Source organism: Choloepus didactylus, chromosome 7 (genome assembly GCF_015220235.1).
Source record: "Choloepus didactylus isolate mChoDid1 chromosome 7, mChoDid1.pri, whole genome shotgun sequence".
Classification (NCBI taxonomy): Eukaryota; Metazoa; Chordata; class Mammalia; order Pilosa; family Megalonychidae; genus Choloepus; species Choloepus didactylus.
Window position 1 is genome coordinate 18912332 of NC_051313.1, and position 17936 is coordinate 18930267.

At 37.2% G+C, this 17936-nt stretch overlaps 1 protein-coding gene across 2 annotated transcripts in view; it reads right to left on the minus strand.

The window, feature by feature from the left end:
- LAMA2 (laminin subunit alpha 2) overlaps positions 1–17936 on the minus strand; it is a 535576-nt gene that overhangs the window by 358413 nt on the left and 159227 nt on the right. For both annotated transcript variants that reach the window (XM_037842983.1, XM_037842982.1), the window contains exon 4: positions 10077–10319. In XM_037842983.1, coding sequence (XP_037698911.1) covers positions 10077–10319 — 243 coding nt within the window. The remainder of the gene's footprint in view (positions 1–10076; positions 10320–17936) is intronic.

The following is a 17936-nucleotide window of genomic DNA, read 5'->3' on the forward strand; positions in this document are numbered from 1 at the left end:
ATAATATCAGTTTAATGAGGATTTACTGATACTTTCGTGGCACAATAATGATAGGGTAGCAGGGTGGGATAAGATCTATAAACTGATTAACAAAGAGAAGTGGGGAATGAAAATCTGCTTAACTTTATTACAAAGTTGTATTTTTTAAATATAAAAGTACAAGTATTTCAAATGAACTTTGTGTTTCATGTGTGTATAATTCCACAATATCTCGAGCACTGTATACAAGAATATACTCAATGTATTCAAACTGGAGTTAAAATATTTAGTTTTTTGGAGGACACCATGCCAACCTCGTTATAATAAGGCATTTTCATGTTGTTGCTGGAGGTACTGATTCACCCATGTTGATCAATGCATGAATTATTTTTAGAGGAAGGAAGCCTATAACCCCAAATAATTATTTCCCTACATCTCTATTCATAACCAAATAGAAATTAATAATACCCTGCTGTTTCTCCCTAAAGGAACAACTCCAAGGGTAAATGAGAAAGGCCAATTCCTCATTTCTATTCCCTCATTTCCACCCAAACTCATGCATGCAATCATGCTATACCCTTAACAGTCTTACACCAAAGGAGAACCTCTGAAACATTCTTCAATAGCATTGAGTTTGTTTCTTCATTCCCAAGTATTTGCAATTCTAAGGATCACCGTAATACCAGGTGTTGAAAAGAGGAAGAAAAATATTCTGTCTGTATATATATACAATTCTGTCACATAGGAAATCAAAATATCAAAGCTCTTCATACAGTTTACAAAAAAAAAAAGTGTCTTCAAGAATTAATGATGGTTTCTCTAGAGACTTTTATACGAGCCTGCCATATTTCAAAAGCAGAATCAAAGTAAATCTAAGTTCCATCAGAGGTGCGGTCCAGGAGGATGGGAAGGGTTGTGGTTAGAAGGAGAGGAAATCATGTGTAAATAACTTAAAGGCCTCTGTAGGAGAAAATTGAAGCAACATCACTATGGTAACCATGAATATTTAGTTAGCAGTCTAGTGACAATCCAAAGAAATTAAAAGTAATAATCTCAGTCACAGAAAGGGGAGAATATCATATAACAGAAAAACATCTATCATAATTTGAATTTGAGGACCCCTGAGGCAGTTATCTACACAACCCTCTTCTCAATACTATTAATGGAATTCTCCTTTCTCAGCCACTTCTTCAACCATAAGTATGATAACCTAGTTATAGCTCAAAGTTTATTTATTCAACTCAAACCCACCCAGAGATTCTGTCCACCAAAGTCTATCAAATTTACTGACAGAAAATTTTCCGTCTCTTTCTTCTCTTAGAAGCAGTGGGAATGACTGATACTCTTTCCCTAAATAAATGGGGCTATGTTCTTCTCGTGCAAGGGTTTGAGAAGGCAGAAATCTCTGAAGAATAAGCCAGGAGCAGAGAGGGCATCAGAATCACCAGGAATCCATATTTAAAAATATAGATATGGCTTCCTAAACCCTTTCCCACATCTGCTGGATTAAAACCTTGGTCTCAGGCATAGCTATCTTTGAAATACTCCCAGGTGATTTCCAAGTAAAACCATCTTTGGGAGGTACCACTGCTCCAAGTCTAGTTTTCAGTGGTGCCTCCCAGTGGCAGTCCCCGCTGGCACTTTGCAGTAGTGCCTCAGGGCAGCTGCTTTGAGCAGAGGCAGCACTTGGGATATGACAGTAGCTCTTGATGGAGTTGGCTCCCTGTGCTACTGCTGGAGAGGCCTTCTGTGTAGCTGCTTCCATCAGAGCTGTTCTCTTGGGCTGGCCTCAAAGTTTTGGAGGCCCCCTGCAGACTGTTGCTTCATAGCCTGCAACTCCTATTAGGGAGTTCTGCATCATTTTCTCAAAGCAGGGCAAAGCAGGGTCCCTGCTGAGCATTTCTTGGCATTGACGATCCAAAATCACACTTCTAAAATGAAACTCTTTTAAGGCTTTTGCTCAAAGCTTCTCTGTTTACAGCCTGGTTAATGACATACTGTATTGTGCTGCCACCCATTATCCCTCCTTTGCTAGACCAAGAGACTTGGTACTCTATGATTATCTCATAGCTCAGAGTGAGCATCACTTCCTTCTTTGGATACAGGTCCAGGATGCTAGTCTGCAGGGGCATATCTCCACCCTGGCAATTGAGTCTAGTTATCTATGGGACTGCATAAAAATGGCCTGAACTACCTTTCTTATGACCACATGGTTAACATTAACTGAGCTGGGGTGGGCAATGTTGGATGGAGGACAAGGAAGGAACTAAGCCAGACAGAAGGGAAGAGGATGGGGGTGGCAGGAGCAAACACATAAAGCATATAAAACAAGCAAAGATATGATGCTGCTGAGGTTCAAGAAGCAAGAAGGAAGGGCTAGATGGTCTCGAATGATGACAGAGAGACAGGGCACCACTGATTGGATACAGAGGCTGAGATGTCCAGGATATCGTTAAATAGAGGAGGAGGAATTTATCAAAGATATCTTTCAGCTCTAAAGTGACACACTTTGGGACATAATATGAAATATAACATTTCAGAATGTTCTAAAAGTTTGGGCACTTGTTTTCAAAACTATCCAACATGAGTGACAATGTAGAAATACTTCAATTCAGTAGATTTTGTTTTAGCTGCAAGAAAGACCATTTCCTACTAATGTCCTACCCCTAATACATGAACATTATTGCTCAATTGGTGTGTTGTAATTCAGAGGTGTCTATTTTGGAATGCTTGGTTTCCTGGGTGGCCTTAAGAATACTGTATTTTCATTTCTCTTATTCTATGACTTAAATTCATATTTAAAGGATATTTTGAAGGTCTGGTAGCAAACGGTTATTCAATGCTTTGCCACAAGTTTACAATATCAAATCATGGTGAATATTTAGACACTGTTGTATCAAACAAAAATCTCTCTAGAAGCAAAATAAGACATAAATCAATGGATGGGAAATACACAAAGGCTATGTCACCTCTTTGGTCTTTTTCCTCCAAATCCTGAAGCCCCTTCTAATCATGACAAAATATCAGGCAAATCCAAATTGAGGGATATGCAACAAAATATCTGATCAGTTCTTTTTAAAATGATCTAAGTCATGAAAGATGAAAAACAGCCTAAGAAATTGTCACAGATCAGAGGAGACTAAGAAGACACCATGACTAAATGCAATACGTGATCCTGAATTGAATCCTGGAAGAGGAAAAAAACACATTAACAGTAAAACTGATTAAATCTGTATAAAGCTTATGGTTTAGTAATGGTAATGTGCCAATGTTGATTTCTTAAGTTTGAGAAACACACCCTGGTTAAATAGGATGTTAACCTTAGGGAGAGCTGGGTAAAAGGGATGAGACCCTGTAATATTCTTGCCATTTTTAATGCAAATTTAAAATTGTTCCAAAACTTAAAAAAAAAATTTAAAGAGCATCTGAGACTTTGCTTCTGTTTATTTTAGATTGTGTAATTAGTATCAACACTTCCAATGATGAACATCAGAAACACTGGACAAAATATACAAAAACACCTGTTTGGAGTCATTTGAGAGTTATCAAGACAGGGAAGAAAAACTGTCCAATAACAAAAGAAAAACTTCTAGAGCATTGTGACAGCTTTTGTCCTGCGAGCATTAACCTATCCAAACGTCATGGCTTAGAGAGTAAGAGGCACCTTTGACAGCCTTACTTTACTAGGAGGACAAAACTTGGATTCCAGGACTTGGATGGGTGGGGCGTTTGTAAATCCCACACACTTTGGTTGGGATGCCAATCACAGGCAGCCTAGGAATGAGGGTAAACTGTGATTAAAGCGGTCCTCTAGGTTACAGCACAGCTTGGAATCATCTGTCTTAGTTACCTGGCTGCTAAAACACATAGCATGCAATGAGTTGGCTTAAGCAATAGGAATTCATTGTTTCACAGTTTGAGGTTAGGAGAAGTCAAATATTGAAGCATCAGAAGGTGAGGCTTTCTCCCTGAGGATTGCTGCATTCTAGGGCTGTCTGCCAGAAATCCTTGGTCTTTGGCTTTTCTGACACATGGCAATGCACGTGGTGGCATCTTCTTTCTCTTCTGAGCTCTGTTGACTTTCAGCTTCTGTCTGCTCCTTGTAGCTACTCTTTTTCCATGTCCAATTGCCTTTGCTTATCAGAACTTCAGCCACATTGAATTAAGGCCCACCCTCATTCAGTCTGGGCACACCTTAATTAATATCTTCAAAGGTCACATTTACAAATGGGTTCCCACTCACAGGACCAGGAGTTGGGAACTGAACATGACTTTTGTAGGGGACAATAGTTCAAACTCAACTGTCTGCCCTCTGGGCCCACAAAGGACATGTTCTTCCCACATGAAAAATACATTAACTCCATCACAATATCCTAAAAGACTTCAGTCATTTCATTAACAAAGTTAGTACAAAGCCTCATCAAAATCGGTTATGGATGTCGCCCATCCTGGGGGGAAATTCCTCTGTCTTTAGATGTGTGAAACCTAGAAAACAAGTTATCTGCTTCCAATATATATTGTTGCTACAGGCATAGGATAAATATTCCCATTTCAGAAGAGAGAAATTGGAAGGAAAACAGGGTTCACAGGTCCCAAACTAGTCCAAAACCCAGCAGGGGAAACTCCATTAGATCCCAAGGTCTAAGAGTCATCTGTGGATCAATGTTTTGTCCCCTGGGTCTGACAGAGTGGAAGCCCCAATCCTTCCAAGATTTTGCACAGTGACCCATGCTCTCCCCTAATGCCAGGGCGCACGCCCATCCATCTAAGCATCAGGGTAGTGGAGCTCTCCCTGAACAATGGGGTGCAAGGCCCACTCCTTCTAAGCCTGGGGCAGATATCCTACCCCCTCCAAGCATGGGGACAACTTGCCCTCTCCAAACGTGGGTGGGCCTGCTCTCTTGGCCTGAGGATATCTCTTTGGTCCAGACTTCAGCTTTCACAGTTCTGCCCTTGAAATCATTTTTCCTTCAATTTATTGTTTCTATGTTCCTTTAAATCCAGGCTGGCAGTGGTTCTGCTCATACAAATTTTGCAAAACTTTTGTCAGCTTGTATGCAGTTCAAAGGGATCCAAAGCATCAGATGAAAAGAACTCTCCACTAATCCTTCCCGGATAACTGCATTTCCAATCCTAACTTCCACTGAGATGTCTGACTGGATCCATGTCCACCCACACCCTTTTTAGCAAATGGCTGTTCAGTTAAACCTTCACACAGAGCCCTGTCCTCAGGGGACTCACCTCCTGAAAGCTCAGGGAGATCCCTGAGAGTGCTGCTTCGGGCCTTAGTCTCAGAGCTTGCTACTTGGATAGGCTGAGAATTTTCAAAATCATCAATTTCTAGTTCCTTTCTGCTTGAGAGTTCATCAGTTTATCCCTCTCTCACACATTTTATTATAAGCTACTAAGAGAAAACAGGATGCATCTTCCACCCTTAGCCTGGAAATCTCCTCAGTTAAATATCCAGGTTCATAATTTTCAAGTTCTGCCTTCTACCCAACATCAGAACATAACTTCACCAAGTTCTCTGCCACTTTATAACAAGGATCACCTTTCCTCCACTATTCAATAACACATTCAGTATTTCTTTCTAACGCCATATTAGAAATAGCTTTAATGTCCATATTCATACCAATGGTTTCTTCCAAGCAGTCTGGGCTTTTTCTATCAAGTGCCTCACAATTCTTTCAGTTTCTATTCATTATCCAATTCTAAAGCTGTTTTCACATTTTTAGGTATTTATAATAGCATCAACCCATTTTCTGGTACTAAAACATAGTTTCCTGGCTGCTAAAACAAATACCATACAATGGGTTAGCTTAAATAAGGCAAAGTTTTTGGCTCATAGTTTTGAAGCTAGAAGTCCAAAATCAAAGAGGCAGCAAGATAATGCTTTCTTCCTGAAGACTGGCATTCTGGGGCTGGCTTCCAACAATTCTTGGCCCTTGGCTTTTCTGTCACATGGCGATGCACATGGTGGCAGCTTTTCCTTTTTCTCCTGAATTCTGTTGACTTTTCCATGGCTTCTCTCTTTCTGTATCCAATACTTTTTGCTTATAAAGACTTCAGCCCTATTGGATTAAGCCTACCCTCATTCAGTTTGGGCACACCTTAATTAATAGCATCTTTGAAGGTCTTATTTACAAATGTGTTCAGACCTACAGAACCAGAGCTTGGGACCTGAGCATGCCTTTTGGAGGGGACAGGATTCAATTCCAGAAACCTGAATCCCTGATATTGGGTTCAGATTATCCAGATTGCTATTGCCTGGTGGAAGCATAGGAAAATCCTCACAGGATGAAGATCATATCATCCTTGGCCTCAAGTTATTTCTACGTATCCTCTTTAAAATACAACTTTTGGCACATAAAGATAAGCATAAGAGGGTATAAGGGACCATAAGGAAGAATCAACAGAAGAAACAGACAATAAAACATATCCACAAAGATGAGATACTAGAATTATCAAATAAAAACCCTGAAATAATTGTTATTCTATGCTTAAAAAGATACCAAATAGGAAGATTGAAAACTGGAAACTTTAAACTTCTCTTTGCAAATTAACCAAAGAGAAATTCTAGAACTGAAAAAGATTAATAAATGAAATTAAGAATTCTATGAATAGTTTCAACAACAGATTTAACATAGCTGAAGAGAGAATTAGTGAACTGAAACTGGGCCAGAATAAAATATCTAGAATGAGGAACAGGAAACCAAAGGGATGGAGACTGCAGAAGAGAAGGTAAGATATATAGTAAATACAATGAATAGTTCCAAAATATTTTTAATTGGAGTTATAGACAGAATGGGTGGAAGCAATATGTGGAGAAATAGTAGCTGAATTAACCCTGAACTGATGAAAGACATCATTCCACAGATATAACAAAGCAAACAAATCTAAATAAAGATAGTAAAAAGATATAATCGAGTGCAAAGCTGTCCAACAGAAAATTCTGAGATAATAAAAATGTTCTATTCTGTGCAGTCCAATAGTTGTTAGTCCCATAGTTGCTAGCTGCATGTGGCTACTGGTCACTTGACAGCAGCCTAGTGCAACTGAGGGACTCAATTTTATTTTAATTGTAATTAAATAAAATTTAAGAAGCCAAATATGGCTAGTGGATATTGTATTGGACACTGCAGATCTGGAGCATCAGAGTAAATCTACTGAACAACAAAGACAAAGACAAAATCTGTTAAGAAATCAGAGAGAAAAAAAGTCAAAAATGACTGTTAGGCATTTCTGGAAGCCAGAAAATAATAAAATTTGCTGAAAGAAAATAACTGTAAATGTAGGATACTATAGTCAATAAAAATATCCTTCAAGAATGGAGTGAATTCTTTAATATACCTAGTTTAACCCATGGGCTCTATTGGAGATGAATTTGTCTACTGGTCTTGAAACTTTTGAGATACTGACTTGTTGGTTTCCTTGCATTCTGTGAAGTTGTTGCCCCAAAGTAGCTCCACCCACTCCCACAGGGGGATTTACTGCCCTCTGTACACATTCTGTTGTAGCTCTTACAAGATCCTGCTGTATTTACTGGTTTATATGTTTGTTTCTCTTACTTGACTGCCATTTTTTTTCTGGGAAGGTTTGGACAAAGAACTTAATAATTAAACTTACGGTGGTATCCAAAAGCATATTATTTGAAAACTTAAAGCTAATGAAACAGAAATTTATTTCACAGTCACTTCTTTGAGACATGTTGGCGATAAGCACCCAAATGTTATCTTGTAGGTGACATCCAAAACTGTGTTACTTTACAACTGAAAGACGTCTTAGAAAAAATTTATGTACTGAACTAATTTACGTGTTCAAGAAATTCAATCACCAGGACTAGAACTCAGGTCTTCTGATTCTCATGTACATTCTTTTATGCCATGATGTCTCCAGAATTCTGACTCTTTCAACTTATATTGTGTGCAGCATCACTACCTTTAGCAATTATCAACTTTATCAGTTTCAAAGCACCAAATTCCATTCTTTACTAGAGTAAAGGAAGAAGCATTAGCCTAAAACTCATAGGACCATCCTTAGCCCTATTGCCTATTGAGCTGGGAGTACTGAAGAATATTACCAACCTTCTCTGGTCCTGTTTATTCTAGGGCCATTCTCAATAACATTCCATAAAGTAAGCTTCTAAAATGAAATGCATCCCATAGGAGAGGTCTGAATTTCATTCTTATTCTTATATCCTACTAACTTCAAATACTTTGAAGTACTTTCTGTTCTTACCTCATTCACTTCCCAAGTAGAGACAAACAGATTTAAAGAAACACATCATAAAATGGAATATGTCGTTCTTAATAGCCACCATCAATGAAAAGTTTTTAGTAAATGTCATCTAAGAGTGAAAACAATATAGCCAATTAAACAAACAAACAAGCAAACAACTCTGTTTGTTCCATGTTGGCAAGTTAAACTGGTCTAAAGGGCAGAGAACTTCCACAAGTTAGGGATTTACATGTAATATGTGCTTTACATTTCTATCTAGGCCTTTTTTGTTTGTTTGTTTTGCCCAACCAATTTCTGAATTGGATCAGTTTTTAAAAGGTAAAGGGTAATTTTATAAATATTAGATAATTAGAAGTCTTGGATAAACACTGGAACCAGGAGAAAAACAATAATTCAACGCAATATTTTTCTCTATGCTCCACAGCTACTCCCATATCCTCGGGCCAATCTGGTTGGGAATTGGATGTCTCTGAGCATGAAACAGGTTGAATTTCTCTTTGACTCACTGAATTTGACTCATTATTTGGCAGATTCAGAGCTCTGCTGAGAGCAACACTTGAATTTTTTTTCCCCAAAATGTTGTTTTTGCATGTGGAGTTTGAAATATAGTGAGGGACTAGTAGATAGTTGTAGAGTAATAGTTTCAAAAGGGAGTCCATTAGGTTTATGTTAAAAAATTTCCCCAGAATGTTTGAAGAAATAACCCTAGATGGGCTAAAGTGGGCATGATAGAATGTGAATGCTGATTTTCTGAAAACATTAATATAAAAGAGGACACTAGCTTCAGATGTCTGGACAAGTGAGGTGACAGTATCCGACAGGAGTATAAAAGCAAGTAGACATAAGCAGTTTGGCTGAGATGAACTAGACCAAGCATAGAAAAGATTGGAAGTTTATTGATATACAATTAAGAAGTCTTAGGGAATCCAAGAGTGTCACTGCATCAAGGTTTGGGTACCTTGAAGGAGAATAATGATAATAATAACAGTAACATCAACAAAACAGTCAATATTGTGAAACACGTAATACGTAATACATGCATGCCCTGCTCTAAGTGCTGTAATTCTGGTAATTCATTTAATCTTCTTTACAATCAAATGAAATAAGAACTATTACTATTGTTCACAATTTATGGGAAAGGAAACCAAGGAACAGAGAATTTAAGCAACTGGATCAAGGTCATATCTAGTAAGAAGTGAAGCCACAGTTAATTAATGAATGAATATAAAATCTCAACCACAGGATGAAAGAAAATACAGAGAAGCAGAACACATTTGGATTAAGCATATGCTCCAGCTCCCATATAATTGTAACCTTGTGATTCCCTGCACATTACGATTCAGCAAAATCTGGCCCAAAAGGATGAATTCCACCGTAGCTCTACATGGTGACAACAGAAAGTCATACAAAGATGGACAGAATTCTCTTGAGGGACCTTTTATTTGGGACTTTTGTGTGGATTACATTTCTTCACAAATTCACCCCTTTCATCTCCATCTTTAGGCTGGAGTACACACAAGTCTAAGGCTTCCTTTCAGTTCACCAAACTTTCTCTAATCATCAGCAATCCTCATTGTCAGGAAATTCTCTTTATATGTAAAATTAATCATCGACTTTCCAAATTAAACCCATTTCCTCCTCTCTGATATTTATTGGAGATGGGAAACACATACGTGTGAAGGTAGTTAAAATTCTCATCATCTCAGGTTTTTCTTTTTTATTTAATAACTTATTTAAATGTACTCCTGCTAAATCCTTTTTTAAAATCTCCCTGACATTAATTACAGATATATCCAACTCTTTCTGACAGGCCTACTTTGCCATCTTAAATGTGCTTCTGGTGTGCGTTCTCATCTTACCTCTCCGTTTTCTAAGGGGTGGATCTTGGAATAAAATGAGGTACAGATGACCTCGTCGTCTTTGGCGTACGAGGGGGGTCCAGTGCGGGGGTGGATATTGTAGAGGGTCAGGCACTCTGTGTCCGTCACAGCATGATACTGCCATGGCTTGTATTCAACACCATCAAGTGAGCGTTCCAAAATCCAGTTGCCAGGCCGAGGGGAGTTGGCTGCTTTCACGATCACATATGCAATCTGGAACACCTGGGGTTGACCAACAACAACACAACTTTCAATTCCAGAGTACTCTCACCATTTTACATTAAGTGTAAGGCTCAATGCTACAGTCGATTTAATTTCAGATTTTATTCTACAACCAACCTTATTATTCCAATAAAATGATTTTACTATTACATGAACATATTTAATAACTTTTTGCTAAGAAGAGATGTTTCATTTAGACAGCCAGGGCTTTAAAGGAAATGTGCCAAGATTGGACTTTAATTCTCTAGCCACTCATTGACATCAGTTCACCTCATTTTTAAAGTTTCATGATAATGATTATCACCTAAAGCATTTGTACATACTATTTACTCAGCTTACTGTGTTAGAGACCATAAAATTGAGTTAGAAATTCCATGTGTGGATAAGCGCTTGAGAGTTTAGAAAACACTTTTACTTATATCACTTAATCTTCAGAAAAATTGTGACATTTAGATGCAGTTAGTTTTGTGCAGCAAAAATAACAGGGGGCTTTGGAGGGACAGTTCTGTGTCCAATTTGTGGTTCCAGCATTTATGTGACTTGGGGCAAATTATTTCACTTTTCTAACTCGTCGCTTCCTTTCTGTGAATCCAGGTCAATAATAAGTACACCACTAAGAGACAATTTGGATTAAATGAGAAAATGCATGCAGAGCTCTTGGTACAGGCTTTAGCAGTAAATACTCAGTAAATATCATTTCCTCTACACCACCAAATAGGAAATAATAGAGAAAGAAATTGCAATGACTCGCAGGCAACTGACTGAAACAGGAACATATTAAATGGTTCTGTTTTGTACCAACCAATAGGTAAATATGTGTAAAGGACGGGGAAATGAAGAAAGGAGCAAGCAGTTACTGTAAGCCAGCAGAATGACAACTGGGAGAAATGTGGCAATCCTCTATGTTTATATCTATATGGAATTTGAAGAAGTAAAGGGAATATTCTGGATGCTTCGTGATAGTCCAAATGCGCATCTTTACTCATGGCAGTCCAAAAGTCATTAGCACGAAGAATAATGCACAAACATTATTGAGTGACATGTGTACATATCCTCATGAGAAAACAGATACAAACTAGTTTAAATTACAGTCCCTGCCCTCCATGAGTTGATAATATATTGGAATATTGAGAAATATGAAAAGAAAACCAATGGGAAGCAAGAGGTTATGTTTTGGTTAGTAAATGCATAAGATATGGGGAGATGACAGCTAAAAAACCAGGGTGGTTGGGGTCAGAGAAAGGGCACAAGTGGGAGGATAGACTCAATACCAGGTGATCAAAGGCCCTGCTGAGCCCCAGAGGGAATCAGGAAAGGAAGGTGCTAGAAATACCCTTTATCTGCTTCCTATTTTTGACATGGGAACTTCATGAATAGATGTATTGTGCCTACAGCACACTCTAAAGAACTGAATTTAAAACTGTAAAACGTCGGCCCAGAAGGGGCATAACACAGATGGTTCCAATCCTGGTTCTTTGCAATATTTGCTAGAACACAGGCATACTTGTATGCAGAGAGGGCAAGACCATGAGCCATTGAGTGAAAAAAACCAAGTTGGTCGTTGCCTTCTAAGCACAGGTGTGAAAGAACTGGTGGTTAAAATAATGAAATGCTTCTGTACTGGTTGGTAAATCGCTTCTGCCAAAGCCTCCCAAATGCCTCCTCTCCCCTAAGACCAGCTGAAACCCCAGCATAGCAAGGAGCAGCCAAGACAGCTGTTCTAATTTGTCTGGGCTTTGACTATTCTGTTTTATTGACTGTCACTCCAGGTGGGAAACAAGATGAATTTATATTTACAAAGAGATGCAGATCAGTACAATTGTAGTTATACACACATGTCTATGTATGTACATATAAATGCTTGAATATGCTTGGGCATTTTGGGGAAGGACAAACATGAAAGTATTACAGCTGTCATGTCTGGGGTTTTGGAATGAGGAGTCAAGGAGAAAAAGAGGGATTTTACTTTTCATACCATATTGTTTCTATTAACATATCAAGTGTTAATTTTTAATTATTTTTTTCAAATTTTCTATTAAGACATTTTTATAATATAAAAATAACATTTTTAAGCAAAGAAAAGTTAAAATAAGTATGAGTAAAAAGACAAGAGTAAAAGTAAGATGGAAAAAACTCCATTATTATCCAAAATACTGGTTATCACCACATTTTTAGTTGTTTTAAGGAATTATTTCTTTTAGACAATTCATATTCAATAACTGCTGTGATTTCCTCACCCATATGGAACTTATTTATAAAGAAATTTTCTGAGGAATATACCAATCGGTTAATCTAAAAGAACACAGAGAGAGCTGTCTCTACTAAAAAATATGAAACACTCTGGTCTTAACTGCAGATAATCTCAAAGTGTTACTGACAAGGTCTATAAAATGATAAAGGATACCAATACCTAAATTGTGAGTTCCTAGAAGGCAGACACTAAAACTTATATCTTCAAAGACATTAGATTTCTTTTGAAATAGTGGGCATTTGATATTTATTGGATTTACTTGAATAAGTAAATCTTCATTGTGTCATGTTTCCATGTTACTTCTATTAATTTAATACAGGTCTTTTCTGTTGTTTAGAGCATGGATCTCAGTCAACACCAGTTCTATTTGCAACTCTGAACAGTACTTTGTCATTTGCAGGAAATAAGACATACATTGCTTGGGTGTCTGTCCTATTAATGTCTTTATGAACTGAGAAAGTTACTTCAACTCTTTTACCCTCTGCTTCCCAATCTTTTGTTTTTCAAAGACAAAACCACAGAAGAGACAATGAGATAATGAATATAAAATACGGCATATTCTTTGGAAGAGGGAATCTGTATAAATATTTTAAATTTAGTATCACTCCTTCCAGAAACAAATATCATAGAGATATTTTTGAAGATAGAAAACAAAGAGAGAAATAGCAAAGTGTATAAGAAATCTCAGGTACTCCAAAAGAAAAATAAAGGTACCATGTGGTTACGGGTAAAGAACTTTGTTTAAAAATCAGCTCAGCTAGTAAATATTGGAAGAAGCCAAATTCTTTTGGAGCTACAGTGCAGACTTATGATTTAAGAGCTTCCATATTGGCTCTAGAATAATAAATAAAATCTATGAAAGAAAGTTCTACTAGAAACCCCACAGATGCTTTCTAAAATTCAATATGACAGCCAGCATTAAGTGACATGGGAAAAGTAGCCACTGCCTTAGAGAATATTAGAGAAATCCATTTCAAAACAACATCCCCCTCTTTAATTTCTATGGATTATTTCACGTCCCATGCACAGTTAATGAAATTAGTTAGCATGCAGTATTTTGAATAAATATTTAAAACATGGTACACAGCAATTTTGAGAAACACAATGAATAGTAAAAGTGTTCTTTGAAGACTTCAGAGAATGACTGAAAATTAAGTGATTTTCTAAATACTCCAAAATTGTAATTGTAGTAATAGAATAACTCTCTGATGTAACTATATTATTTATCTTAACTATGTCTTGTGTATTTACTGCAAAGAGTTTTCAGAAGCAGTGTTCTAAAACCTTATTTCTAGGTGTATAAAACCTTGACCTCTAATGGTGTGCAATGAAAAAAGTAAACACTCCAGAATAAGAACTATTCTCTGTTTGATGGCTTCAATGAATCTTAGAATCAACAAACCAAATGTTTGCTGTTGGAGGGCACTTCTTACAAACTTGGTGTCTGAAATAAAAAAAGAAAAAAATCCAAAGTGACTTTTGAAATACTAAATGTATTACATTTTACCATACTGAAGGCACCATTCTATTTCATATTCCATTTGCTACTTATTTGCATGCTAACACAATATCATGGGATTACTTCACTGATGCAGCATTAACTTGTATGCTTATTCTATAATAAGCAGAGTATTAAGAATTTGATCTCATTTAGGAGTGGAATTGGAGAATAGGTCTTTCTGGAGCAATCCTTCATTTCCAAAGTAGCAAGGAACATGCAATGACCATCACAAAGGGCAACACTGTCCAAACTTCTTCACTTCTTGACTGAGATACAGTGATATCTGGGTAAAATAAGGTCAGGAGCTCAGTCCACCTAGAACCCATGTGTATAAATCTGACATACAAAACAGATCTCCAGGGCATGCATTGCTATGTTGGGATTTTTAAAACATAATATCCTCTGCTATGACTCAGGAATCTATTTTATCCCAGTTTCTTTTTCCTTAGAAAATCACAGAACTAGGATAATGCTGCCAAAGAGTATTGTGTTTCAGAGATTTTAATGAGACTTTTGAATGTCACTGGTACATTCTCAAGTTTAGCATCCATTGGAATAATATGGGAAGCTTTATGGATATGCAGATAATGTCTCTGTTTGAATTGATGAACATAATTCATACGATTATCTGCTCTTACACCTGTTACCTCTAAGGAGCGAGTAAAGAACTAAAATAGAAATGAGAAACAAAACAGAGAAGAGAATGAGGGGAGTACAGCATTTTTCTGAAAGTCTGTTGAAGTTGGCTGATGAAGGAGATCAAACTAAAGTACCCAGGGTGACCATAAACCAGACTGAAGCCCAGCAGAGACTCCCTGACTAGAGGCAGGGTTAAGAAGTGGAGCTGAATATGGGGAATTAATGAAAAATCTGCATACAATAGAGGATTCACTGGAAGCCCCACCCCCACTAAGCCACAAGTGACCAGACTCTTCGTTCTTGCCAAAAGTTTCTGAACAACTTCAGAAAATTACTTGCTGAAAACTAACAATTCTCTGTACAGATTTTGATAACACTGTGACTGGTATCACCTTAAGTTAAACTACAACAATAAAAGTTTTATACTTAGAAAAATCAACCTGGAAATACGTCTAAGAATTATTTTCTGGGTGAGTTTTTTATCCTCACGTAATTTTTTTACACTTCCTTAAATAAACTAGAATAGTGCGTAGGGAGTTTGGAAGAAACAGCCCCTTTCCTGTCTGCACTTTCTATCTTCAGGCAAATTCCTTTAAAACAATTTCACATATTGATGTGATTTGTAACTGTCATTCAGTTATAATATGCAGCTTACTCATCTCCTCTCCAAGCATACATTACCATCGCTGAGTGTGACTTAGTAAAGTTGCAGGTAAACAGCTGTGCCATTTCACCTCAGGTAACTGGATTCCATGTGACAAAGAAACAGAAACATTGCCCCCCACTAAAACAGATTTTTTTATTTTCACATTAAACTCATGTGACGTTTATACACTTGAAGATGAGTTACCTCAGCATCCCCAGGATTCCTAAGAAACAATAACATAACTGAATGACGAATGATAATCCTCTGAAGAGAAAATTTAATTATTCGGTGAAATTGTTTCTTAAAACTGTTTTCATCAATGCCTAAATCTTCAAGGGTCAGCGAAGGACTTCTCTAAAGCAAATCTCAATTTTTAGCTTGGAAAAATAACAAGTTATTTCTTAGCTCTCCCTAAGTTATTATATAAATGTAATGCAACTTCTTTAAAACTATTATTTTATTTTCCTAGAGCTAGACAAATTGATTATAAAGTTTATTTGGAAGAATTAACAAGCAAGAATAGCCAGTAAAAGAAGAGCCATGAATGGAAAGATACAATGTTAACTGGAAACAAACAAACAAACAAACAATGTGGAGGAAATTGTGATTTTAAACAGTATTTACCATTTACTAAGAAGGAGGCTCCTATTGAAACCATGGATCTAGGCAATAGTCATCAATGGCCAATAAACCACCCCAAAAGAGACACTGGGAATTTTTCCACAATGTTATGGAGGCACATAGCACCATCCATGAAGTATTCATGCCAACAAAAGTGAACTCAAATCATAGCAAACCTATAAAATTTTACCTATCAGTTTTAAAGAAAAACAGTGACAGACAATCATGTTAAACAGCACCACAAGGATAACGATTAGCAAAACCCAGAACTTCTATTGGGCCAACAGCATGATTTCTTCAAAACATAAATTGCAAAGAAATAAAATAAGATGAGGTTACAGATTAAGATAATCTTAAGAGGTATATCAAATAAATGTTTTTAAAAAGTCTTATCTTTCAGAGATATATAATGAAAATATTTATGGAGAAAGTGACATGTATGGAATCTCACTTCAAAATAATCTGGGGTGGTGTCGGGCATGGGTGAGTATAGAGCTGAAACAAGATGGGTGATGCATTAATTTCTGTAGGGTGTTGGGTACATCTGGGTCCACGTTACTTGTCATAGTTTCCTAGGGCTGCCATAACAAATTACCACAAACTGGATGACTTGAAACAACAGAAATGTGTTCTCTCACAGTTCTGGTGGCTAAAGTTCTAAATCAAGGTACTGGCAGGGCCATGCTCCCTCCGGAGGCTTTAGGGAGAAAACTTCCTTGCCTCTTATGGCATCTGATGGCCCCAGGTATTCTTTGGCTGTAGCTGCATAACTCTAAAATCTGCCTCCATCTTCACAGGGCCATCTTCCCCTTGCATGTCTCCATTTTCATGGGGCCATCTTCTCCTTGTGAGTCTCCATCCGCATGTAGAATTCTTTTCTCCGTGTCTCTGTATTTGTGTCTCTTCCCCCTTTTTATGAGGACACCATCATATTGGACTAGGACCCAACCCAAATCTAGTGTGACCTCATCTTAACTTGATTACATCTGCAAAGACCCTGTTTTCAAGTAAGGTCCCATTTACCTGGGTTAGATTTCAACATAGCATTGTAGGGGACACAAATGAGTGCACAATAATTCTCTTCTCTGTTCTTTCCAGTATGTTTGAAAATATTCATAATCAGAATAAAAAAGATTATGAATACATCTCATGTAAATAAACAAATCATTCTCCTTCAGGTAATGATATTACCAATGCTGGTAATTTAGTGTTTGCTCATAAGCAAACATTTAATGCATTTTCTTAATTATCTTGATAAACAACTGCTTCATACAGTGACTACACTACATTCTGAACTCAAGAACTATGCCTTAATAATTTCTTTCAAATTAATTATCAACTCCAAAGGGAACTGTTGGTCCAGAAGGTATCAAAATTTTAGTTCTGTCTTAAGAATACTAGGAAGAGGAGCAAATGGAATCCAAAATGGAATGAATAAGCTTCTCACTCAGTTTATTAATGCATTTAGTACTCTATGCTTCATTAAGTTGCTATCATTTTTAACAATGTTAGCTGAAAGCAGATTTTTTTCTGCCCTTGACATCTATTCTCTCCTCACATATTTCTCTCTCATTTGAAACAATCTATGGTTTTAAAAAATTGACTTGCCGCCCATGAACATGTCATTGGCACAGCTCAGCTTTCCTACCAACTACGGGTAAAAGAGCAGGTTTCAGTGAAACCATCCCAGAGCACAATATGGGTGTGAATCATAGACGATCAGAAATGTGATGCGTTAAAGCTTGACTTCTAATGTTGATTCACCCTGGAGAAATACCAGGCACTGCCTTTGTTTTTGTGATTTTACAGTTGTCAGGGTAAGAAGAACCTACACGTTCTCCAATTTATGACATTACAGACATGAATGAATCACTCTAGTTCAAAGCATTTGGGGAATAATAGCAAAGATTTGTAGTGATGGGATGACTTAGAAATACAGCGTTAACATTGTAGAATAAC